The sequence below is a fragment of the Podospora pseudoanserina genome, chromosome 6 (genome assembly GCF_035222485.1).
Source record: "Podospora pseudoanserina strain CBS 124.78 chromosome 6, whole genome shotgun sequence".
NCBI classification, from domain to species: Eukaryota; Fungi; Ascomycota; class Sordariomycetes; order Sordariales; family Podosporaceae; genus Podospora; species Podospora pseudoanserina.
The window spans coordinates 3,341,115-3,364,210 of NC_085925.1; the positions used below are offsets into that span (position 1 = coordinate 3,341,115).

The 23,096-nt window shown below is 52.6% G+C and overlaps 9 protein-coding genes across 9 annotated transcripts; 4 read left to right on the plus strand and 5 right to left on the minus strand.

Moving 5' to 3' along the window:
- Window positions 1-1,050: 1,050 nt before the first annotated feature.
- Window positions 1,051-2,043, minus strand: QC764_608340 (uncharacterized protein; the record flags this gene model as incomplete). Its single annotated transcript, XM_062949318.1, has 3 exons — window positions 1,051-1,829; window positions 1,893-1,906; window positions 1,979-2,043. 3 exons carry the CDS (start codon window positions 2,041-2,043, stop codon window positions 1,051-1,053), a joined length of 858 nt encoding a protein of 285 aa, XP_062798040.1.
- A 727-nt stretch (window positions 2,044-2,770) lies between these two features.
- Window positions 2,771-3,490, minus strand: SNO1 (Senecionine N-oxygenase; the record flags this gene model as incomplete). Its single annotated transcript, XM_062949319.1, has 1 exon — window positions 2,771-3,490. One exon carries the CDS (start codon window positions 3,488-3,490, stop codon window positions 2,771-2,773), a length of 720 nt encoding a protein of 239 aa, XP_062798041.1.
- Window positions 3,491-4,961: 1,471 nt separating this feature from the next.
- Window positions 4,962-5,897, plus strand: SNZ1 (Pyridoxal 5'-phosphate synthase subunit snz1; the record flags this gene model as incomplete). Its single annotated transcript, XM_062949320.1, has 1 exon — window positions 4,962-5,897. The coding sequence occupies one exon, from the start codon at window positions 4,962-4,964 to the stop codon at window positions 5,895-5,897; it is 936 nt and encodes a 311-aa protein (XP_062798042.1).
- Window positions 5,898-7,582: 1,685 nt separating this feature from the next.
- On the minus strand, window positions 7,583-10,594 carry QC764_608365 (uncharacterized protein). Its single transcript, XM_062949321.1, is given in 6 exon segments — window positions 7,583-8,441; window positions 8,499-8,615; window positions 8,682-8,938; window positions 8,998-9,105; window positions 9,161-9,597; window positions 9,609-10,594. The coding sequence occupies 5 exon segments, from the start codon at window positions 9,371-9,373 to the stop codon at window positions 7,760-7,762; spliced, it is 1,377 nt and encodes a 458-aa protein (XP_062798043.1). The 5' UTR covers window positions 9,374-9,597; window positions 9,609-10,594; the 3' UTR covers window positions 7,583-7,759.
- On the plus strand, window positions 9,956-12,114 carry QC764_608370 (uncharacterized protein). Its single transcript, XM_062949322.1, has 2 exons — window positions 9,956-11,388; window positions 11,457-12,114. Exons 1-2 carry the CDS (start codon window positions 10,881-10,883, stop codon window positions 11,951-11,953), a joined length of 1,005 nt encoding a protein of 334 aa, XP_062798044.1. The 5' UTR covers window positions 9,956-10,880; the 3' UTR covers window positions 11,954-12,114.
- A 205-nt stretch (window positions 12,115-12,319) lies between these two features.
- Window positions 12,320-15,827, minus strand: PAT1 (DNA topoisomerase 2-associated protein pat1). Its single transcript, XM_062949323.1, has 2 exons — window positions 13,031-15,827; window positions 12,320-12,979 (listed from the first exon to the last, which is right to left on the minus strand). The coding sequence occupies exons 1-2, from the start codon at window positions 15,262-15,264 to the stop codon at window positions 12,691-12,693; spliced, it is 2,523 nt and encodes an 840-aa protein (XP_062798045.1). The 5' UTR covers window positions 15,265-15,827; the 3' UTR covers window positions 12,320-12,690.
- Window positions 15,828-16,055: 228 nt separating this feature from the next.
- KRE2 (alpha 1,2-mannosyltransferase 2.4.1) lies at window positions 16,056-18,976 on the plus strand. The gene is made up of 4 exons (XM_062949324.1): window positions 16,056-17,210; window positions 17,279-18,175; window positions 18,231-18,519; window positions 18,578-18,976. Exons 1-4 carry the CDS (start codon window positions 17,160-17,162, stop codon window positions 18,643-18,645), a joined length of 1,305 nt encoding a protein of 434 aa, XP_062798046.1. The 5' UTR covers window positions 16,056-17,159; the 3' UTR covers window positions 18,646-18,976.
- Window positions 18,977-18,995: 19 nt separating this feature from the next.
- QC764_608410 (uncharacterized protein) lies at window positions 18,996-22,950 on the minus strand. Its single transcript, XM_062949325.1, has 2 exons — window positions 19,714-22,950; window positions 18,996-19,648 (listed from the first exon to the last, which is right to left on the minus strand). The coding sequence occupies exons 1-2, from the start codon at window positions 19,972-19,974 to the stop codon at window positions 19,283-19,285; spliced, it is 627 nt and encodes a 208-aa protein (XP_062798047.1). The 5' UTR covers window positions 19,975-22,950; the 3' UTR covers window positions 18,996-19,282.
- Window positions 20,204-22,160, plus strand: QC764_608420 (uncharacterized protein). Its single transcript, XM_062949326.1, has 3 exons — window positions 20,204-20,644; window positions 20,704-21,876; window positions 21,932-22,160. Exons 1-3 carry the CDS (start codon window positions 20,538-20,540, stop codon window positions 21,975-21,977), a joined length of 1,326 nt encoding a protein of 441 aa, XP_062798048.1. The 5' UTR covers window positions 20,204-20,537; the 3' UTR covers window positions 21,978-22,160.
- Window positions 22,951-23,096: the final 146 nt, after the last annotated feature.

A 23,096-nucleotide genomic window follows, 5' to 3' on the forward strand; every position in this document is an offset into this window, starting at 1 on the left:
GTCATCGAACTCCTCTTGCTTCTTAGCAACCGCCTTTTCGATTTCAATGAAGAACCTGTTCATGTAGAACTGGATTGAGTCCAGATACTCGAGCAAGCACATCCGCGCACACCTTAAAGTCGGCAGCTGCGCGTCCAATTAGTCACGTCAGAGCTGTACTGCGATATGTGAAGGGCTATTCTTACCGTGGTTTAAACAGAAAGGTATGTCACCAAACTGACAGTAGCTCGTGTACAATATCTCAGCATCATACCACTCTGCGCATGCAACCGTTTGGGCCAGTGCTTGCTGGTAACTCAGGACCTCGCTTTTCGCATCCGCGTAATGTCGGACTAGCATCCCATCTTTTCTCTTCTCGAGTCGCCACCACGGAACGATGAGTGTAGATGCGCCATTTGAATGGCGCAGGAGGACCTTTGAGAGGATGTCTTCCTCTGGTATGAGAGGCGTCGCCCTGGGAGACGAAGTGGGAGTCATTGTGTGTGGTGGGACGGGGAGAGCAAAACCCACCCGACCGATTGCGTTATTGGTTGTTCTGGGAAGAATTTTCAAAGCGGGAGAATTTATCGCAGCTGAGTTTACTCTGAAGGCGGTTGTCTTATTTGGTGCCTCAGTAGGTCGTGTCTTCCTCAAAAGGAGCAGAGTACGTTAGATGCAGGGTAGCCTGGTAGCTTTCTTCCAGGACTGTTGGCCGCTACAAGGCAGCCTTCTGCCAGGCACGTTAGCAATTTCCTACCATCACCATTAACATGAGTTTTAACTGAGAAGAGATTAGCAGCACATCAATTACTTATGAAGCGTCTGCCAGGGCTGATCCCTAGAGCCTGGAAGCTGAGGCTTCAAGCCAGGTAATTACCTAGTTCATAGTTTACTTCGAGGAGTGATACATGGCAAAAGCCGTCGTCAACACAATGTATCTCATGTCAGGCTAGTCTAGGGAAGGGTTTAATCACTTGACAGGCAACTCGAGCGTGCGATGAAGTCTTATGGTACTCTCCACAAAGTCCGACTCATTTTGACCATCAAGAAGCCCATGCTGGATGATAAAGTTTAGAGCAACCATAGCGTAGCCCGGTATGACGTGACCTGGATGTCCAGATGATTAACATATGATCTGAACTTCGAGAGCAACGTATGATTGCCTTGTAATATGCTCTCTATGAGTTCTTCCGCATCAAAAAGCTTGAACCACTCCACCTTGTGATCGCATGGCTTAGGTTCAGCCCCACCCGGCAGTTCGAGCTCAAACAAGTACTCAACCTGTGGCTGAACAAGACCAACCTCGCCGATAGCAAGGGCATTGTGCAGATGCATATACGTCACAGTTCCGCATGACTTGGTTCTGGAGCGCACAAGATCTTCAGGAAGGGTCGCTTCCTCTCCCGCTTCAAGGATCGCCACTTCTAGAGGCAGTTGGCCATCGGGTAAAGTCGAGCTAGCTACAGTATTGTCGAGGTGGCCGGGATAGAATGCAGTGGACTGTGAGCGTTTCTGCACCCACAGCTTGATATGACCGTCGTCACTGCGAGTGAAGGCTGTCCGGTGAATCCCATACGAGACGAGACCGAGAAGGGGTGCGGCAGCACGATCGACCTTGAAGGGAAGCTCGCCACTGGATCCATAGATGTGCTTCAACTCGTTGCGCCAGCGTGACAGAATGGCAAGTATCTTCTCGTCGCAGAATTTGTGCAGAGTCTTCTCGACAATGGCTGCCCTCGATGCGGCGTCGGTGCCATCGACAAGCGCTAAGGTCCTTGGTCTGCTGGGCTCGTCGAGCTTCCGACGTTGGAGACCACGAAAGGCATGAGACAACCGAGGGGATGACAAGCCTAACAGTTTGATCAGCCGGCGGAATGACAAGATGGTAAAACCTATCGATGGAATCGATATACACCTGGAGACCCCACTGCAGAATGGGGAAACTGGCAACCGATTAAGATGTTAGCTAGGTCCATATTTCTCGGAAGCAAACACGCACTTGTCACGGGCATTGACAACGTCCAAAGATGTTTTGTACTCTTTCGAAGTGGGAGCGGTTGGCATGATTGCTCTTGTTACTAAAGAGTATGAGCGAGATAAGAAACGATGGGAGCCAGTGGCAAGACAGGCAGGTTGAACTTTGAGCAATCCGAGATAGCACCTTGACATTTGGAGAGAGCGACAGCACGGGAAGATCTACAGGAGAAGGTGCAGAACCAAAAACGGAGCAAGGAGACCCGACAGTCTGCTGGCGAAGGGAACCAACCACCTGTCTCGTAACCACCTGTCACCTAACCACCTGTCACCTAACCACCTGTCACCTAACCACCTGGCACCTGCCCGTCAACACCCACCCCTCGTCACTGCTGTTTGCTTCTCGCCTACCAAACATGTGACGGGAAATGGTTGATTCAGATTTCAATGTACCTGCTCAAACGTTTGGGTGGTAGGTGCCTGCCTAGATACTCAACATGTGACGAAAATCTTGGTGGGAACTATGCGGTCTGTCAAGTGCGGTTATGCACATGGCGGAGAACAAAGGTGAATATGGGAGATATTTAGGTAGATAGAGAGGCCATGTCTGCCTTAAAAATCCTAGCCGCCCAATTCCACCTCAACTCAGGCGCCGAGATCCACGCGCCAATATCCATGGGATAAATTGCCCATGTTAGGAGGACTCAGCCTCTATATGCATTGATCTACGTAATCATGCCTGAATCATGGCTCGTTTGACACGTATGTCAGAAGTCATGTTTAAACTCCAACTCTATAACCAAATGCAAACGCCCTTTCAATAAACCTTCCCAGCATCACCCTTCCCCTTCCCCATCACCAACCCCTTACCCTCCCCTCCCTGTCCCAAAGCCTCAACCACATTCCCCAACCACCAAGCATGCACCCTCACATCCCCCGTCAACTCGGGGTGAAAACTCGTCCCAAAAACATTCCCCTGCCTCACAGCAACAATATCCTCCTCCTCCCCAGGCTTCTTCACCGTCCCCAAAACCTTGACTTTCCCATCCCCATCAATCACCTCCTCCACCACCGGCGCCCTGATAAAAACCCCCCTAAACGGCCCTCCCCCCTCCCCCAAGAAATCCAAGTTCAAATCCGCCACAAACGACTGCACCTGCGTCCCGAATTTGTTCCTCAGCACTCTCACGCCCAACCCACCAATGAGTTCCTGCCCGCCTTGCTTCGTGGCGGAGGCCTCCTCCGCTAGCATTACAAGTCCGGCGCAAGTCCCCCAGACGGGCTTGTTGTTGATTTTGACAAACTCCCTTAGTGGCTCCAAGAGGCCGAGGCGGCGGGCGACGATGGCCATGGTTGTGGATTCGCCTCCCGGGATGATGAGGGCGTCGCAGAGGGAGAGTTGCTCGGGTGTGCGGACTTCGAGGAAGTGGAAGGTTACGGATGGGTAGCTTGCCGAGGCGCGGTTGAGGAGGGCAATGTGCTCTACTACGCCGCCTTGGAGGGCTAGGACGCCGACGGTGATGGTTAATGGTGGCATTGTGGCTGTAGGTGTGTATAGGGGTAGGGTTGGTGGTGTAGGTGGAGTGGTTGAATGATGAGTCAAAGCGGGTTAGAAATATATGTATGAGCGGTGGCTTCTAGGTTGTTATAGTATGAAGCTTGGTGGTATACAATAGTTTTGTTGATAAGTCGCCTTGTCAAGTGAGCAGCCAAAGTGGGGTGTGATATCTGTCGAAGGTATCTCCTGGCGGAATACGGAATTCCTAAACGTTCTTGACGAGTCACGATGATTGTTTTTTCAGATGGGGCCGCTCATCGCAAGTCATCAAGCAGGTACCAGGAGGTAAGGTATATGCAGGTGAGCAAAGTGGTGACATGGTTGCTGGCCGGGTGGCACGGGATATGCCGGATAGGGGCGGCTTATTAACCATCTCTTGGTCTCTTGGATCCGACAAGAAAGTACTGAAAAAATCCCTCGCCACCCCAATTGGGAACGACATCGGACACTTTAAACACACACGGTGCAGGGGGCAGGCAAAAGACTCTTCGAGACTTTTCACCATTGGATGGTGCAAGAGGTAACCTCGCCATCGCCTCAACATCGCCGCGGGTGGTGACAGGGCCGTGGGGAGGAAATAAAGTTGATACGGTGTGGGAACCCCACGCTTGCCCAGGCCGAGAGCAAAAAAAGTTGGAGGGGTAATATCTGCCCCTCGATGACCCCTCGTTGAAATGTGACTCTTGCCTTTTTTTTCCTTTGTTACGTGGAAAGGGCGCGTGGGCAGTAAGCCACATGTCAAAAGTGCCGGTGTTGTGTTAGTCTCCAGCCCTTTTAGGGCGTGGGATGTCCAGATTGGATCTCAATTGGCTTCAGATTAGAGAGATATCATCAACAGTTTGATGAACCTCGGCCGTATGCTATGGACACAAGGCCAAGATAGACAATGCCAGTCGTGGGAGTGTACGGCATCAGGGATCAAGCGAGATATCCCCGTGAGCACAGCTGCTGGCCACCTTCTCTTTGGAAGCTAGGACGTTATGTAATCCCGAGCTACGTGACTGGTGTGCCGACGCTCCGGGTCCTCTCCGATCCGGAGGCAAGGGTCGTCAACCGCTCACGGCGTGAACTGTCCCAGACCCAGAGTTCTCTCAGCGCTACAGTAGATCTCACACTGTGTAGAGATTCCGCCCTTCACGCTGCCATGCATGCATACACCTGACGATCGAGGGGTCAACCACCACGCCTGTCCCCTCACTGACTCACGAATCATCTTCCTTAAAAGATCAAGTCTTTCCCATTCGAGGCAGCTGTTTCTCGACATCAACAGCATCGACTTCCTCAACCATCTATCTACCTATCACACTGACCAGCTTGACCTCCACCATCCATCAAAGACTCTTACATAACCAACACTACCAAACCTTAAAACACCTCTTCTCGCCACTAAAAAAGCCCTCAAAACGCTTTTCCCTATTAATATCAAAACAAGTCTCACCCTAAAATCAAAATGGCCACCAACCTCACCAACGGCATCTCCTCCATCAGCGATGACTTCACCGTCAAAGCCGGCCTCGCCCAGATGCTCAAGGGCGGCGTCATCATGGACGTCACCAACGTCGAGCAAGCCCGCATCGCCGAGGAGGCCGGCGCCGTCGCCGTCATGGCCCTCGAGCGCATCCCCTCCGACATCCGCAAGGTCGGCGGTGTCGCCCGCATGTCCAACCCGGAGATGATCAAGGAGATCCAGGCCGCCGTCACCATCCCCGTCATGGCCAAGGCCCGCATCGGCCACATTGTTGAGTGCCAGATCCTTGAGGCCCTCGGAATCGACTACGTCGACGAGAGCGAGGTCCTCACCCCTGCTGATGACCAGTACCACGTTCAAAAGACCGACTTCAAGGTCCCCTTTGTGTGCGGGTGCAGAAACTTGGGCGAGGCGCTGAGGAGAATCAAGGAGGGCGCGGCGTTCATCCGCACCAAGGGCGAGGCTGGCACCGGTGATGTTGTCGAGGCTGTGAAGCACATCCGGACGGTGAACGCTGAGATTGCCAAGGCGAAGGCTGCTCTTGCTTCCGAGGGGGAGTTGGGTATCGCCAAGTTGGCGAGGGAGATTGGTGCTGATCCTATTCTGCTGAAGCAGACTGCTGAGTTGGGCAGACTGCCGGTTGTCAACTTTGCCGCTGGTGGTGTGGCTACCCCGGCTGATGCTGCACTCATGATGCAGCTTGGCTGCGATGGTGTGTTTGTTGGCAGTGGTATCTTCAAGGATGCGCTGGATGCCGAGCATGCTACCAAGCGCGCAAGGGCTATCGTCAAGGCTGTTGCCAACTGGACAGACAAGAAGGCGCTCATCGAGGCCAGCATTGAACACGGGACTGCCATGAAGGGTATTAGCAACGCTGGGCTTAAGGAGGATGAGAAGCTTGCTGGCAGAGGCTGGTAAAGCGGAGATGGTGGGAAATTTTCTTTTCGGATTTTTGGGGATGGGAAAAGCGAATGGAGGTTCGAGTCTCAACACTTAAAAGCGTGGGTCGTGGATTGGGTGGCATCCTATTTTTTGACATCAATTACATTGTGAAGACTCATAGTTTTCTCATCTAGGAGCAATGAAGCATGAATGAATCGACATTATGACATTGAAACGTGACTATAGCTACGTTTCTTTACAGTCCTGGTCAACCAGGACTCAGGGTGACGGTGTCACGTTATCTGGGTCGTGGTCACCACGGCAACTGTCATGCCTTAGCTTGAGTAATATGGCTTATTGGCCGGATATAAAGACACAGGATCAGAAGACTGCACACCTGTCCGAAGAGCCATGCTCCCTTCATTATAGAACATGTTTCACGTACGTGAGACGTATGGCTAGATGCCGCATCAGGATTCTGTATAGAATACCCTTAAACTTCTTTAAATAAGCACTACGTATGTACGGTAGAGAAAAGCTTACACTGCGTGTATCAATATTTTTGCTTTTGGATACCGTCATCAGAAGACCAACGCTTACACCATCATTAACCACTCACCGTTCAACATATTAAAGAATCAGCTACTTGGGAAATATAGACCCTGCATAGGTAGGTATCGCTCGTCTAATCTCCCTCCCCATGGAGGAGAAGGAGGAGAAGCTAAGGAGATGGGCCGGCCTGCATATAGTACATTACATCAAGCCACCTCGATACCTGAAGTGAGAAAAAGGCTAATCCTATGTCACCAGATATTTCCTGCGCCGTGCCTCAACCTTGCATGAGGGAGGATAGGCCGTCTCTCCGGCCCCAGGTAAGACAGTCATCTAACCGTTACAAACCTGATTCCTTCCTAACCAACAACTTCTACAACAACCCAGGACCTTGACTCCTCCCGGCACAACCTCTCAGGACCTACCCCGGCGATATTAATTTTGAGATGGGGCCGAACCAACGAAGCAAAGGTTTTGATGATCGTCACCGACGCCTACAACAAAATCTGGAACAAAGTCGGGATCCGGCCGTCGGTGTGTGATGAGTTGCTGCCGGTGGATTGTCAGACAGGTTGCTCTTAGGGCTTCCGTGGGCCGGGCCACAGGTTGTCAGATTAGATAGATTTTCTGCTCTCCGCAGTGATTTTTTTCAGTGCTTGACCATATCATGACTTTTCATATTTCTGTTCGGACATTCCACAAAGCTTTGTACTCCCCTCGCTTAAGTCTGTTGCTCACGAGGTAATTAGGTGTCTTGATAGTCGTCCATGTTTGTGGGGCACCTGACAAAGGGCCCGGGTTTCACCAGACCCACACCGGTTTGCTCTTAAGGCTGGATTTTCCATTTGTTTACTTTTAGACTTGAACAACCAACAACCTACTTACTGTAATACCAACTGTCAACCTATTTTCTGGCCATTTTGGCCTCACTTTCGCAGCCAATGGTTATCCTAGGCCACTAGCCCAACAATGTTGCATGTGTTAAGACAGTTTTGTAGTAACCGGAGGTCAATAAACAACTCATCTCTGTATATACATGTGTCCTCTACCTAATAATACAATCATCAACCATGAATTCCTTCCTTCCATAGCCTATCATCAAGAACAATAAAGGCAACCCAACTGAAATAATAATGCAACCCACTCCCCCTTCCCATCCTATATCCCACCTCATATCCCATCCAGGCCCAACACGAAAATAAGGGCAGACATCAGCAGCAACACAAACCCATCCAAGACTAAACCATAAGAACGTCATGATCCCAACCCCCTCCCCTGCCCCCCCAAACCGAGAATCATTCAGTCCGTGACATGCACTTTCATCCCATTATTAAACAAAATAGATCTTATCCAATCGACCTCGCCGTAACCTCCGGACCTAATAAAGAAGCCTGCGTACTAACCGACGCCGCATCCCCCTTCGCATACGGCCTGCTCCCTGGCCTCAAAAATTCGGGCAGTTCCTCCACAATACTGCCTCGTGCCAAATGAGTGTCGGATCCCAGCTCCTTGTTCTCTCTCTCCCCCTTCGTGGAGGCGGCGTTCGATTGCCTCGGCCGATGGTACTGATATGACTGCGCCTCGACATCGATATCCCTGAGGGCAACGTCCTCTGTTACATTATTTTCTTTGTTGTTGTTGTTGTTTTTGTTGTTGTTATCGTTGTTTCTCACCGTCGGCCCCTCCTCGGCGACAGCCTCCAACCAGTCCCCGCCGGCCCCAGGCCGTGCCGGCGCCGGCTGATTCCGCAATGGCTTCGACCCGATCGTCAGCTGTGCTCCTCCGTTGCTGCCTGCCCCCCCACCGCTCGGCAGTCCTGTGCTCTCCCCTGATGGAGGCTCGAGTAAATTGGGAAAGAGGCGCGTGATGAGAGGTTTGAGTGTCATGGCGCAGGCGACAAGGATGGATATGTGGATCTCGAGTGACGTCCAGTGACTTGACAAGGCGTTGACGTAGGTGTAATCTACGTGCGGGTTGCTTTTCAACCAAACGATGATGCTGAGGCGGATGACGGAGACGATGCAGATGCTAGGGGCGCGTTCATGTCAGTGACGTGGCAAGTGCCTTCCAAAGATTGAAACCTACAAAAAGCCAATCGCAAAGACGGCGGTGACGGCGATTTTTTGTCGTCGAGGAAGTTTCAGTGGCATGATCATCGGGATCGGGAGGAGAAAGATCAGAAAGTCTGTAAAGACGCCCAAACTAGAACAAGCTGTGAGTTTCCAAACAACGCGTCGGGGGGAGGGTGAGTGGGGAGGGTGTTCATACCTGGTGTTAACCCACCAAATAGACTCGGAATGACAGTAGCTGGCCTTGACTCTGGGATCCCACAGAGACTGGAGTGGAATGCAAAAGGTGAGCGTGGTGCCGAGTGCCCACACATTATGCACAGCGACGAAGATGAGCATCGCCCACGAACATTTCTTCGCCCAGTCATACGTGAAGATAGTCACGTATATCACGCAAATCGAAATCTTGCTGAGTCCCAAGGAGACGCAGTAGAAGAGCAGGGAAAAATACCATGTCTGGGCACTAGAATCAGTCTCTCTCATCTGTCGTAATAGGTCGGGAGAAGGTGGCGTACCTTGAGCATCTTGAGAAAGTTTTCTTTCGGCTCAACATCATATACGTGTTTCCCCATTCCATAGCCAACTTCCACTGTCATCACGGCCGACATGGCTGCAGCTACGAGCTAGCAGACTGTTAGAAGACCGCTTCAAAGTGATAATCTCGCTGAGGGGACGTACAAGTGCTGCAAGGACCAGCCAATCTGCGGCACCAAGACTCCGGACAATCTTGATGCGAGTCCAGAATCTCAAGGCGACAAATATGGCGGCGAAGCTAAAAGCGACCCAGACCGAAGCCGTTATCTCAGGCCCTCTGGAATCATGCGGCCAATCTTCCTTGGGCCCGTACAGGGCAATGAGTGCACGCTCTGCATCTTCTAGACTGGGGCCCATCGAGTCGTTATAACTGTCGTCGAAAGAAATTGAGAAACGGACATGCCTATCAGCACAGGAAGCGCAGGACGGTGGTACTCAAACAAGGGCTGCTGGACATGGCTCTGTCTTGTCACAGAACCAGCAGGCAAGAAGAGTGAGAGAGGCAAGGTGAGACTAGCTACTTGGCTCTCCAGGAGCGTGGATCTCTATCGTCTTTAAAGAGTGCCCCCGGTAACCTAAAGGTCAGGGTGAGGGTTCAGCAGCATCGCCTGGCAAATCCCTGCGGTCCCATCGCCCCATTCACTAGCATGTAACTTATGGACAGCAGGGGTTAGTGGCATTCAGGGGTAGCATCCGGGAGCTTTGCTTGGGCCAATGGGTGGTAGGGTGCATGCTGTTTCTTGGGAAAGCCATCTGGGGTAGTGGAACAACCTCATCAATCAAGCGACCTCATAGCGCAATGCGTACATGAAGCGATGAAACTGGCAGACCAGCTTTCGTCACCCGAGCCTGGCGATGGGATAAACATGTCGGAGTCTAGTATCGCCCCGTTAGTGGTACGGGCTAGAGGTCGACGACATCCACTTGGCAGCGCCACGGCTCTGACGGGTCTATCTGAAGCGGTAAGCCCATCACCGGCGTGGACTTGGAAATCCACAGAGTACAGAACCGGTGAGTCGGAATGGGACGAATTGGTCAGGGGATCGTCAGGTTTGCAATTCTGAAACCAAGGCTTGAATGCGGTGACAAAAATCTTGGGTCCCTCCTGGCTGTGTCGATCCAGTTATGCAGCAGTGATGCTTCGGGATTGGGGCGCCTGCAGCAGCCTCAAAATGTGGGGGAAGCTCTGTGTGGGCAAATGGGAAAAGATGCCATCTTCCTTGTGGAGGCAGATGGCTATTTCTGCGCGGCGCAAGAGATCTTTTGTTGCGCAGAGCGGGGGAGGATTTATTAGAAATAATCACGGTGTTGACCCAACCGAGTTACTGCGCCGAGCCAGCAAGCTTTTGTGTTCTCTAGGGCAGGGACGATCACACCTTCCTGCTTCTTGCGGCAGCCACAAAATTAGCCACCGTCGACCAGCCCCAACAAGAGGAAGCAGACAGAAGAAGCTATTCGCAATCTCATCGAGCAAGGTCCGATGTTGTAGGTGGTCATCACGTCAGTCTAGCACACTCAAATGTGAAACATTCACGGATCGCACGGCGATCTCCTCATTTTTTGCCTGGTGTAACCCTGATCTGATGATCCTTGGTGATCGGCTGAGCTGCCTGCCTCGCTGCCAAGACCAGTTGCCTGCCGGCAAGTGTTGGCCCATGCGTGCCCCACCAAAATTTCCAACACCGCGGGGCAGCTGTTTGATGCATTGAGCCTTCAGATCACAAGCATCAAGTTCACTTTCATACTCTTACCTCTTACCACCAAAACCAGCCCTTCAAGCAGCGCACGTCGTCTATTCTTGAATTATTTCAAATTGCAGTACAACCCACTCTACACTTCTCAACAACCAACACATCAATTCACCATGTCCGCCACACCCTTCGACGAAGATGACGACCCAATCATGGCCGAGTACAACCTCTTCGTCAAGCCCCCCCTTCCCGAAAACCGCAAGCTCGTCCTCCTCCAGTTCTTCAACAAGACCGCCACCGACCCCTCCACCCTCCGCATCCCCCACATCGTCGGAATGCGCCACAAGCCCGAGTCCGGTTTCTACGAGGTAGACCTCCCAATGGACATCAACACGGCCTACGATCGCAACAAAGGCGTAGAGATGGGCACCGCCCTCACCAAGTCTCTCGAGGCGAAAAAGGGCGGCACGCACGGTTTGGCGGGTGGATTCAGCTCCGTAGGTCCCGCCGCGACAGCAGCAAGCAGAGGTCGGCGGATGGCCCCTGGTGAGGAGGAACCGCCACGGATGAACTTCGAGGAGGCCGCGAGGAAGAACATGGTGCTCAAGACGCAGACGCTGAGCGGGCATCGCATTGCGAACGAAAACGTACCTCACAGTTATGTTGGTGTCTTCAAGGGCAGTAAGTTAACCTTCCTCACTCTTTACCCATTCCCACTGTCCTCTTACTGACCGCCCCCTCCCCCTCAGATAACATCCACCTAACCCCCTTCAGCGACACCGTCAACCTCCGCCCCTTCCAACCGCACCTTGACGCCGTCACCGAGCAAGAACGCCTCAACCGTCCCAACCCAAACGCACCCCAAGACGCCGCCCCCGGCGCCCGCGCCCCAGGCCGCGCAATCCAAATGTCTCTCAAGTCAGCCATGGACGGCGTGGCGACTGACACTATGGCTGACCGGACGCACAAGGTCCAGCTGGAAAAGTGGCAGCACTTGGATTACATGCCCGACGACACGAACGGTGCCTGGCAGGCCTACAGGGAGAACCTCTTGTTGGTTCCAGAACAGGATTTGGAAGGGGTCAACAAGGAGGGGACGAAGGAGGATGCAAAGGGCAAGACGAAGGAGGTGGCCGATGAGAGGGATAAGATCTGTGCCATGCCCGATCTTGTCGACAAGGTTGCGCATTTGAGGACAGATTGGGATGAGGAGAAGTATATCAAGATTATAACGGAAAAGTGGTAGTTTTTGGCATTTGGGCAAGGTGTCTTGGTGGTTGTCGTAAAGGTGGAGTTTAATGGCGTTTTTTGTGTTTTGGGGGCTACTTCATATAAAGGGAAGGTTTTACTAGTATAAAGTATAATCGATACCCTCCCCGTCTTTCAATCGAACATAAGAGACTAAGGATTTGAGTTGGCACAACTCCTCATTGTATCTTGATGCATGTGCATACATACTGGGTGTTGGAGAATGAATGGTGGATATATCCAGCAGCCTGAAGCAGAATAACGGCCTTTGTCAACAAAAATGACGGCTTCAACTTGAAATTGCCATATTAACATGATGCAGAGACAGAAACAAGACAGACTGTGCTATGGACCTTGTTTACAGACATGTCCCAAATACCGCACGCAAGATATCAATAATTCACGTATGGCTATGCTCCTAATTTTAGACAAAAGATCGCATAAACTTCCACACCAGCCTTTCCTGACTCTCCCTCCAGAAGTTCCCCGCCATTTTCCACCATCCGTTTTGTTGGGTATCATTGCCAGTTAGAGCAGCTTTCCATAAATACTATTGTGCAAGGAAAAATAATGCGCTGCCAGTATAGAACCTGCCGTGCTTTGTGCGCTCCGCTTCATGATGCATCAAAACTTTTGTGCGATTATGACGAAAAGAAAATCCAGGATTGACACCTATCAAAGATCCTTCTGCCCTCAGCGGTACGAGATCCTGCCAAACCTGGCACTGCTCATTAATTACTGTAGCAGCTCGACATCCAACCCAATGCTGCGCATGAAGAGGTTCACATTCTGGAGACGCTGGGCGCCCATGTCTGCGGGGAGTGTCTTTGACAAAGCGACCGTATCCATGACGCGGTCCTTGACAGCAAGTACAAGCCTCTGCTGCTGCTCGGGGCTAGCTCCTATGCCAAGCGCCGCGAGCAGTTGCCATACGTAAATGTCATCGGCGGTGTTCACAGAGCCAGGAAACATATAGGGAAGCGTAGGTTCGAGACGATCGAAAAAGTCAGTGTGACACATGTCCCTGTATTTCGTTAGCCATGGTCGTGGTGGTATTGGGTGAACATCAACTTACCAAGCCTGCCAGGATGGATGGGTGTTTCCAACATTAACCTTAATAATTTCGGCGCGGCTCAGGATCATGGTGATCATCGAAGCTCCGATGCGACTCTTTGCAATAATGTCCAATCGTTGCTTGGAAAGAATAGACAACAGACCGGCAACGATGTCAAGATCGAGCTCGTTCAAGAAGTTGAAGAGCGTATTCATGACGGCGTTGGAGAAAATGTGAATATTCTCGCGCATTGCAGCTGTCAGCTGGACCGCGGCGGACGTCACCTGGGCGTTGACAACAACATCAAGCTTGTCAAGATTGACGATAACCAAGGTGAGAATGGTGGTGCGCTGCTCCTGGCTGAGATGGCGGAAGATCCTGTTCATAGCCTTCATACCCTTGTTATATGACAGAAGCGCAACAAAAGGATGGGGGTGTCCCGGTTGAGGTTCATCGTAGACTCTCAGCGCGGACCACAGATCCTGGTTCAGGGCTTGGGCTTCGTTGCTCCAACGCATGCCCCGCTGGTGACCTTCAGCGTCGGTGTCGCTTGTAGGGGGAGGTGGCAGGACGCGGTCGTGATCTTCCATCTTCATGAGTATGGTATAGATGCGTTCAATGGTGCGCAGATCACTCTTACGATCGCCGGCACTGACGACCTTGTGCGCACTGCTAGGACGGTTGGCATCATCGGTGCTCTCTGTGCGCTTGATGTTAAGCAGCGGCTTGGGTGTCTTGGCGTTGCTGAATGAAATTTTGCCCAGACTTCCCTCGATGACGAGTTGCTTGTTCTTGGGCTTGTTCTTGGCAGCTTCAACAGCTCGCTGGACCTGCTGTTCCATACGCTGCATATGATTCTCAGGGCCTCGGTGGCGACGCATGTGACCCGACCTGTTGCCAGTCTGGAAAAGATAGGTCTGTGCAAAGTTGTTGAGCGGCTGGTTGGGGTGTTGCCTTTGACCGCCCTGAAGCGAGCTATGAACTTGATAGTAAAAATCTTCGGCAAGCGACTCATCACTCCCGTGCTCGTTCGGATTGCCAGTGGCGGCAACAAGCTGCTGAAGCTGAATGCGTGTGACGAAGCTTTTGTCCTGGGGTGTCATGACACCGTTGTCACGAGACATCAGGTAGATCTTGTGGTTCCGTTTAGCACGCTTAGCCTCCTGTTCCATGTAGGCGGCCCTTTGCTCTTCGGTAAGTTGGGACACCTGGGATGGATGCGTTATGATGTTGGGCTGTCTCCCGAAAGAACCCTGCTGTCTATGGGCGGGTTGAGTTGGGGGGGCAGAAGGCCCTGATACCGGAGGCGTGGGATGCTGCTGCATCCCCATTCTAGCGGCATCTCCAGATAGACGATTCGGATTCTGCAAGATTTGAGTTGGCTGAACAGAAGTCGATGACGGTTGCCGTTGATGAGCAGCAGGTTGGACCGGGGGCTGGGGCGAAGGCGCTTGGGTGGACTGAGGTCTTTGCAGTACGTGAATCGGGAGAGCTTGTCTGGTATGATCAACCGGGGGAACAAATTGTTGCTGAGCCGGTTGAGCAAATTGAATGGCCGGGTCATAAGGGATTTGCGAAGGGCCTTGAGCATGAGGAGCCGGAGATGGCGTAGCTTGGGCAGCCTTGGCCTGGGCCTGAGCTCTCATTTGAGCCTCGACTTCCTCCAAGCTTAGAATCTTGCGACTGGGCGCGGAACTCGACTGGGCAGCCTGCTGGGAGACCTGAGGGGCAGGCTGTGCCGGCTTCTTCGGCGCCACACCCCAGAGAGAGGCATCGACCTGCAATTCGGGAACCGGCTCGTTGTTGTTGTACTTGTCATTTGAATACTTCTCGTAGCCGGTGCGATAGTGGCCCTGAGATGTATAGCCGTACGAGGCTGCGCTTTGAAGAGACGGCTGACCGTAAGACATCTGCTGGACAGGCTGGGCAGGCTGGGCGGACCGGGCCGGCGGTTGCTGACGGTTGAAAAGATAATGTTCCTCCTCGATGGCATTCTGAACCTTGGCAGTTTGCGAGAAGAAATCAAAATCCTTGCCAACAGGCGCGGCAGCTATGTCGCTAGTATCCCCAAAAGTATCATCGTTGTAGGCGTCCTTTGTTTCTTCGAGCTGATCTCCAAGCCCGTCATAGGTGTCTTCAAACTCCAAAGCATCGCCATCGTCGTCTCGGCCAGAAAGGCCTTGGAAGGGATTGTGGGCCTGTGAAAAGCCAGTGGCCGCCGTGTTATGGCCGTTATTGAATCCAAAGAACGACATGATTGCGACTTCGGTGGAAGGTGCAGAGACGCAGAGGTCGAGAGAATTACTAAACGAGGGATATTAGCCACTGATGCGATAAATGATACTGTGAAAGCCCATGGCCGAAGTTGGGCAGAATCAAGGGGGCAGCCCTGGCGGTTGCGTCAAGGCATAGTCGACGCCGAAGGCTCCAAATGGCGCAGCCAGACCCGTTGGTCGCGGGCAAAGGCGATCCACGTGCACATGGCTAGTAAGGGGAAGGAAATGTATAGTACTTACAGCGTGGAAAATAGAGATAGCCTTGTGGTCGGGTCGGTCAAATATCATGATGATGTGATCGAGGCGACCAGATTGCGAAGGTGGGATGGCCGGAACAAGCGAACCGTGAAGGCGGCACGCTTGTGGATGGAGCTGTATACTGCTGAAAAGAAACACAACAAACTCGAGCCCGAAAACAGAAACAAGATCGCGGCAAAGCGCCGCGGGAAAACAAACAGGTGGCGAGGCAAAGGAAAGGGACGAAGTGAATAGGTATCCAGGCGGATGAGGTAACCTTGGAGTTGGAGGTTGCGAGAGCCAGTGGGTCATCACCGTGTGGCTCACCCAAAGACTGGAGCGCTAAGTGGGATATGTAAATGATCCGGTTGACCAATAGGCGTTGCCATTGACCCCGGATTATCTCGGATTATTGCTGTGGTGGGGGGGAAGTGGGAGAGTCGTGCACGGAGCATACAATCCTCCTGCAACACCCCGCATCTGACAACTTCAGCCAAATCTTCAGAGGTTTGGTTCTGCCCGTTGCATTTACAGCGGGACCAGCTGCTCCTGGATATTTTAAGCCTGCTCCCAATATCCATATTGCCCTGGACCGAGTATCGTAATGCTTGCTTTCAACTACCATCTATCACATGTTACTTTGGCGAAGCATCACTGCTTGTATGGAAGTTCTGCACAACAGCCTACCTTTAAGCAACCTCCCTGTCTAGGTATCAGTTGGACGACCAACAACATGAACCAACAGGGCAAGCATGCCTCTCTAAAGAATGCCTACGAGCCGTTGGGTAAGAATCAGTTTTGCCCAGCTCCTTGCTGCACAAACCGTCTTTTAGTTGCGGCGCCGTCACTCAGAAGATTCAAGCATCGGCAGTGTCCCACATCAAGCCCCACGCGGAGAGCAGCCCGGTTCCTGGCGGCGCGGGACCTGCGGATCGGATCTCCCTCCAGCTAGGTACTGTCGGATAGCAAGAGGAATTCAAAGGGTCCAAACTGCAGGCAATATAGAGTCACCTGCGTGTTTTCTATGGCCCCAAGCATCTTTGGCATTCTGCTTGCATTGCATTGTCGCTGTCCCCAAGCGAGGCAGGGTCTTCGGCGTCCGAAGGGCTGGAGATGCAAGGGTTTTACGAGATTTGGCGACCTCTGTGACAAAAGGTTCCATCATATCTTTGGGTCTATGTGGATTGGTTGTGTGACAGTTAGAGGTGTACCTGAGGAGCACTGAGACCATCCCTTAATTCCCTGGACTTTTTTGGCGCTTGGCCCCAAGGGACAGAACGTCCGCTCTATTATTTTTCTCTCCATTCCTACACCTCCACGTCGTGGATTCTTGACTCTCTGAAACCCTTGAGAAGCGCAGGTTATGACAGGCTGTTCCTGAACCTAGTCACCAACGATATGCTCCATCAATAAGCTCCCTGGTTTCGTTTGGACACGGCGTCCCCACCAATAACGTTAAGCTTTGGCCTGGAACAACTCGCCACGATCACGAATTGCCCTTGGGCGTTTCCAAAACCCAAGCGCTGTCTGGAGACCTCTACCACGCACCCACCAGTTTGGCGATCGCATCTTCTTTTCTTCTTCCTCGTCCGCCACAGCCATCAAAACGCCCAACGATTTGACTGGCATCCTTCACCATGGCGGCCGGCAGCGCTCGCTATGTGCGCTACATCCTAATTGCCTTTTTCGTACGTCAGCCCTCAAGGTGGTGCCCCAGCTTTGCTGTGAAGACTTCCTGTTAACGCGTGCGCTCTAGGTATTGGCAGTTTTCTACTTTATATCGGATTCTAGCAATGCGATTTCCCAAAATATTCCTATCCCCCATGGCAACAAGGGCACCGATGACCACGCCCACAAGGATGCCGTTTTAAACAACCAGCCCAACAGCCATGATGCTGCTGGTGATACCCACAACACCAAGAACAAGCCCGCGATCCCCAAGGTTGGCGCTAACATCGATCCCGCCGAGTACCCGCTGGCCATGACCCCAAATGACCCCGGATTCCACGATCTGTCCGGCATCAAGGGAGGACCCCGCGTTAACGCAACCTTCGTTACCCTGGCACGCAACTCTGACGTCTGGGAGATCGCCAAGTCCATTCGTCAAGTTGAGGACCGTTTCAACCGGAGATACAACTACGACTGGGTGTTCTTGAATGACCAGCCCTTCGACGACACTTTCAAGAAGGTCACAACATCCCTTTGCTCGGGCAAGACGCACTATGGTCTCATTGGCGAGGAACACTGGGGTTTCCCTGATTTCATCGACCAGGAGAAGGCCAAGAAGGTTCGCGAGGATATGAAAGAGCGCAAGATCATTTACGGCGACAGCGTCAGCTACCGCCACATGTGCCGCTTCGAGTCTGGCTTCTTCTTCCGCCAGCCCTTGATGATGAACTACGAATACTACTGGCGTGTCGAGCCCTCGGTCGAGCTGTTCTGCGACATCCACTACGATCCCTTCCGCTTCATGCACGAGAATGGAAAGAAGTACAGTTTCGTGCTCAGCTTGTACGAGTACATTGAGACCATCCCCACCCTGTGGGACAGTGTCACCAAGTTTATGAAGAATCACCCCGAGCACATTGCTGAGGACAACTCCATGGGTTTCCTGAGTGATGACGGTGGCAAGACGTACAACAAGTGCCACTTCGTAAGTGGTTTCTCTGCGCTCAATTTGAGGTGATGTGCTGCTAACAGTCTTCTAGTGGTCAAACTTTGAGATTGGTAGCTTGAGCTGGCTCCGCTCCAAGGCCTACATTGACTACTTTGAGTCTCTCGACAGGGATGGCGGTTTCTTCTACGAGCGCTGGGGTGATGCCCCTGTGCACTCGATTGCTGCCGCCCTCATGCTTCCCAAGGACCAGATTCACTTCTTCAACGACATTGCCTACTACCACGTGCCCTTCACCCACTGCCCAACGGGTGAGAAGCTCCGCACGGACCTCAAGTGCCACTGCGACCCCAAGAACAACTTTGACTGGAAGGGGTATTCTTGTAAGCATCGATAAGGCCTCCCTCTTCTGGAAACATCCAGCCAACTGACTTCTTCTAGGCACATCAAGATACTTTGAGGTCAACGGTCTAGAGAAGCCCGAGGGCTGGCAAGACCAGACTGACTAAATTGTTTAGGGAGGGCCACTACAGAATGGCTGAGCTGTTTGGAGAAACAGGGATATTGATATAGAGTTGTACCAAATCCTATCGAGTTCATGACTGTTTTTCGTTTTTTTTTATCTGTCTTTGTCTTACCGAAACATACAACCATCATCAACTCATGGTTGACAAACGTACTGGGTCGATTCTTTTTGTGGGAACTAAGGGACGGCCTCGAAATCACACCACAATGGAAGGACAACCGAGGGCTATGCTAGGCAAGCAAGCGATGTTTCAGTCATGTTGGAAATAAGGAGGGTGGAAGTGATGGCGGATTTCGTCAGTATGGAAGTTGACGGTTTTTGGGGGAGTTTCTCGCTGTATATATTGTTACCTTTTCCCCTTGTGATCCTGCCATGGCTTAGACGAATGCGAATCCCATGGGAGTGTTTTGACGTTGACTCTTTTGTCATTGCTGAGCTGCTACGCCCAATTGGTGTTTTTAGATGATCTGTATAATACAATGGTGTCCCTCCAATTTTGGCATGACCGACCTAGCCGACCCTTCTCTTGATGTCCGCCTTCTCTCTGCCCAAGTCCAGCTCCCTTATTTGCCCACTCCATAGGTATCATTCCCCCTCATACGCCCCCATCCTTTTCAACCTTAAACCGTCGCCTTCTTAGGCTTCTTCGTCCCAAACTTACTCCTGCTGCTCACCCTGCTGCCCACACCGCCTAGATCGAGCGCTCCGCGCACCAGTCTGTACCGCACACCGGGACAATCCTGGGCTCTGCCGCCGCGGACCAAAACCACGGAGTGCTGCTGGATGTTGTGGCCTTCGCCGGGGATGTAGGCGGTGATGACCTTGCCGGTGGAGAGTCTCACACGAGCAGTCTTGCGCTCGCCAGAGTTGGGCTTTTTGGGCTTGGTGATGCCGACTTTTACGCAGACGCCTTTGAGCTGGGCTGCGTGGATTGCTGAAAGGGCGGGGGAGACGGGGTGGCGGGCTTTTTGGGGTTTTCGGCATCCCTGGGGAGGAAGGTTAGATATTGGGAAGGGGAGGGGAAGAGGGGGGCGAGGAGGGGTAGACGTACTCGGAGGACTTGGTTGAGGGTTGCGGATTGGGAGGGGGTGGTTGAGAAGGTTCTGATGGGGGAGGCGACAGGGAGGAGTGATGGTCTGAAGACCAGGTTTTTGAGAAAGGATGCCATGGTGAGAGAGCTGGGTGTGTGAATGGCGGGCGAGACTGAAGATATCGCCGTCGTCGTCCTCGTCCTCGTCGCGAATTGGCAGGCCGGGCGATGGAAAAGTATGGGATCCACAATTGTTTTCCTGGCTTGGCGCGGGCTGCCCATGACAATCACGGGATGTGGCACGTGCTTTCTCAACCTCCAAAAGCTGTCCCGGCAATTGTCGGTTCAAGTGGACCCCTCCCCCGGGTCAGATCACATGGCGTTCTCCATCGTGCGTCTCTCTCCCCGATGTGCGATGACGCTGCTGGGGGTTTGTCCGCGGGGAGCCGCTTGGCTGGTTAGTGCAGGTGTTACCTCGGCTTTTGGACTTGTTTCCTGATCGTCCCCTTCCGCCGTTGGAAGCGGATTGCCTGTGGTGCCATTCGGTGCTGCATTCCTCGCTGTGTCCTCTGGGGGGAATGCATCGTTAAGTGCTACTTGGCGGGTCCGTTTCCGTTGAAGAGAAACCGCCCCTCCGAACATAGATCGAAACTAGAGCAGTTCCTCCGGTGTGGTATAAAGACCGTTTAAGCTGCCCACCCCCCTTTTGTCCCTGGACTTTTTGGTTTTCTTGTGATTCCGTTTTCGATTTCCCGGTGCACCATCCCATACCGTTCAACGTCCACCCCGCCCTTTGTACCGTTCCAACCGTCGTCTGTACCCTCTCTACGTTTAACATCACCGAGATGAGGCTCTTCGTGAGAGCATTGCGCCCTGCTGTGCGTAGAAGTCTGGCTGTTTCTGCTCCTAGGATAGCCAGCGGGAGAACGGCTGCTCTTCCTGCTGTTCAGATGTGAGTTCAAGCTGCTGGTGTTTATGGGCAAGGAACTGTAGTTGACAGCCCCCTCCCAGCGCTGCCCGTCCTCTTTCTACCACTGCTCCTCGCCGCGATCCCAGCCTTGCCGATGTCGCCCCAACACCCATCACCCACTTCTCCGAGACCGAGGTCGCCATGGCCGAGGCGGTCCAAAAGTTCGCCAACGACGTCATCCTGCCCAAGGTTCGCGACATGGACGAGGCCGAGGAGATGGACCCCACCATCGTCGAGCAGCTCTTTGAGCAGGGTATCATGGGTGTTGAGATTCCCGAGGAGTACGGCGGTGCCGGCATGAACTTCACCGCTGCGATTGTTGGTATTGAGGAATTGGCCCGTGTCGACCCATCGGTATCTGTCATGGTGGACGTCCACAACACCCTCGTCAACACTGCTGTGATCAGGTGGGGTAGCGAAACCCTCAAGAAGAAGTACCTCCCCAAGCTGGCCACCAACACCGTTGGCTCCTTCTGCTTGTCCGAGCCGGTTAGCGGTTCTGACGCTTTCGCCCTGGCCACCAAGGCTACCCCTACCGAGAATGGGTACAAGATCAACGGCAGCAAGATGTGGATCACCAACAGCATGGAGGCTGAATTTTTCATTGTTTTCGCCAACCTCAAGCCTGAGCAGGGATACAAGGGTATCTCCGCCTTCATCGTTGACAAGGGCATGAAGGGCTTCAGCATCGCCAAGAAGGAGAAGAAGCTCGGCATCAAGGCCAGCAGCACCTGCGTTCTCAACTTTGACGACGTTGAGGTCCCCAAGGAGAACCTCCTCGGTCAGGAGGGCCAGGGTTACAAGTACGCCATCCAGATCCTGAACGAGGGCCGTATCGGTATTGGTGCTCAGATGACCGGTCTTGCTCTCGGTGCGTGGGAGAATGCTGTCAAGTATGTGTGGAACGACCGCAAGCAGTTTGGAAAGTTGGTTGGCGAGTTCCAGGGTATGCAGCACCAGATTGCGCAGTCTTACACGGAGATCGCGGCGGCGCGCGCGTTGGTGTACAATGCTGCTCGCAAGAAGGAGGCCGGCGAGGATTTCGTCATGGACGCTGCCATGGCCAAGCTTTACGCCTCCCAGGTCGCTGGCCGTGTGAGCGGGTTGGCGGTGGAGTGGATGGGTGGTATGGGCTTCGTCCGTGAGGGTCTGGCTGAGAAGTTCTTCCGTGACAGCAAGATTGGCGCCATCTATGAGGGCACGAGCAACATTCAGTACGTTCTTGTCTATTGTCTAGCTAACCGGACTATTGCTAACAGAATCCTGCAGGCTCAACACCATTGCGAAGATGTTGCAAAAGGAGTATACCGCTTAGGTTGTTTTCTTTTGTCACTCTGTTTGAAGCATACATTTGAACCGGAGTTATATTTTTGCATGGGCGGTTTCCTTGGGCCTGAAAATGGAGGGCTTGTTTTTGCCTCGTTGAGAGTATAAACCATATGAATACCATTTACACAATACATGTCGTGAATGAACCAGGATCTGCTTGTCTTGCGGTATGTCTTGGCGTTTTGAAGGTGAAGTGGATTCTGGGGAAGTCCAGAAAACAGACTTGCAGCCCTATGGATGGGGATTGAACTTGCAAACTTTCCATGTCCGCACCTTGTGAGATGTACAATGCAGTATTGGCAGATGTTAAGGTCGTGAGATATCCCTTGCATGTCTCTTCATCTACACCGAGACCGATGGGAAAGGAGGAAAAGCAAACGGGCCGACATGATGGGCCACATCTCGGCTGTAACCATACTCAACAATGCAGACAAACATGTTCCTTCCACGGCTGCCATAGATCGCTTGGCCTCTATTGAGGTTGGAAGATCAGACTTGGACACCTTCTCGGTAGACCGGGTCAAGAGTACGAAGGTACCCAAACGCCCGGCACGGACGGATGAGCACAACAAAGTCCTACGAGCAGTCCTAGCGACGAGCCAGAGAGTCGGAAATGAACAGAAGCATATCAGCCGTAGCGAAAACGCCAGCCTCATCCACACTGTGAAATATGAGATATGTGCAATATGGCTTCAAATCTGACAAGCCGTTATCGGGCCTGCCAAGACCAACCCAATTAATACCTTAGGGCTCTGAAGCACAGCCGGCATGATCCCAAGTGGTTTCCGGGATGCAACGCGATTCGATGTGAGATTTTTGGATTGCATGTCGAGAGTTGACCGACGTTGCGCATTGCCATGCTCACAGACGGAAAGCAAGGCACCTCATGGAGAAATCGGGACACTGCCCCTCACTCGATGCTCCACTTCCCTGCCTGACTGTGACTGTGTGACGGGGCTGAGAAGCACTGGCTATCACCAAGACATTTCTTGATGGAATGAAGAATTGATCCCGTCTGTACTTCTCGTCCACGTCATCCCAACTTCCACCCGATATCTCTCTCGCCCATCCCCGTAGTTCAGGAGTGCAGTACGGAGTACGGGCT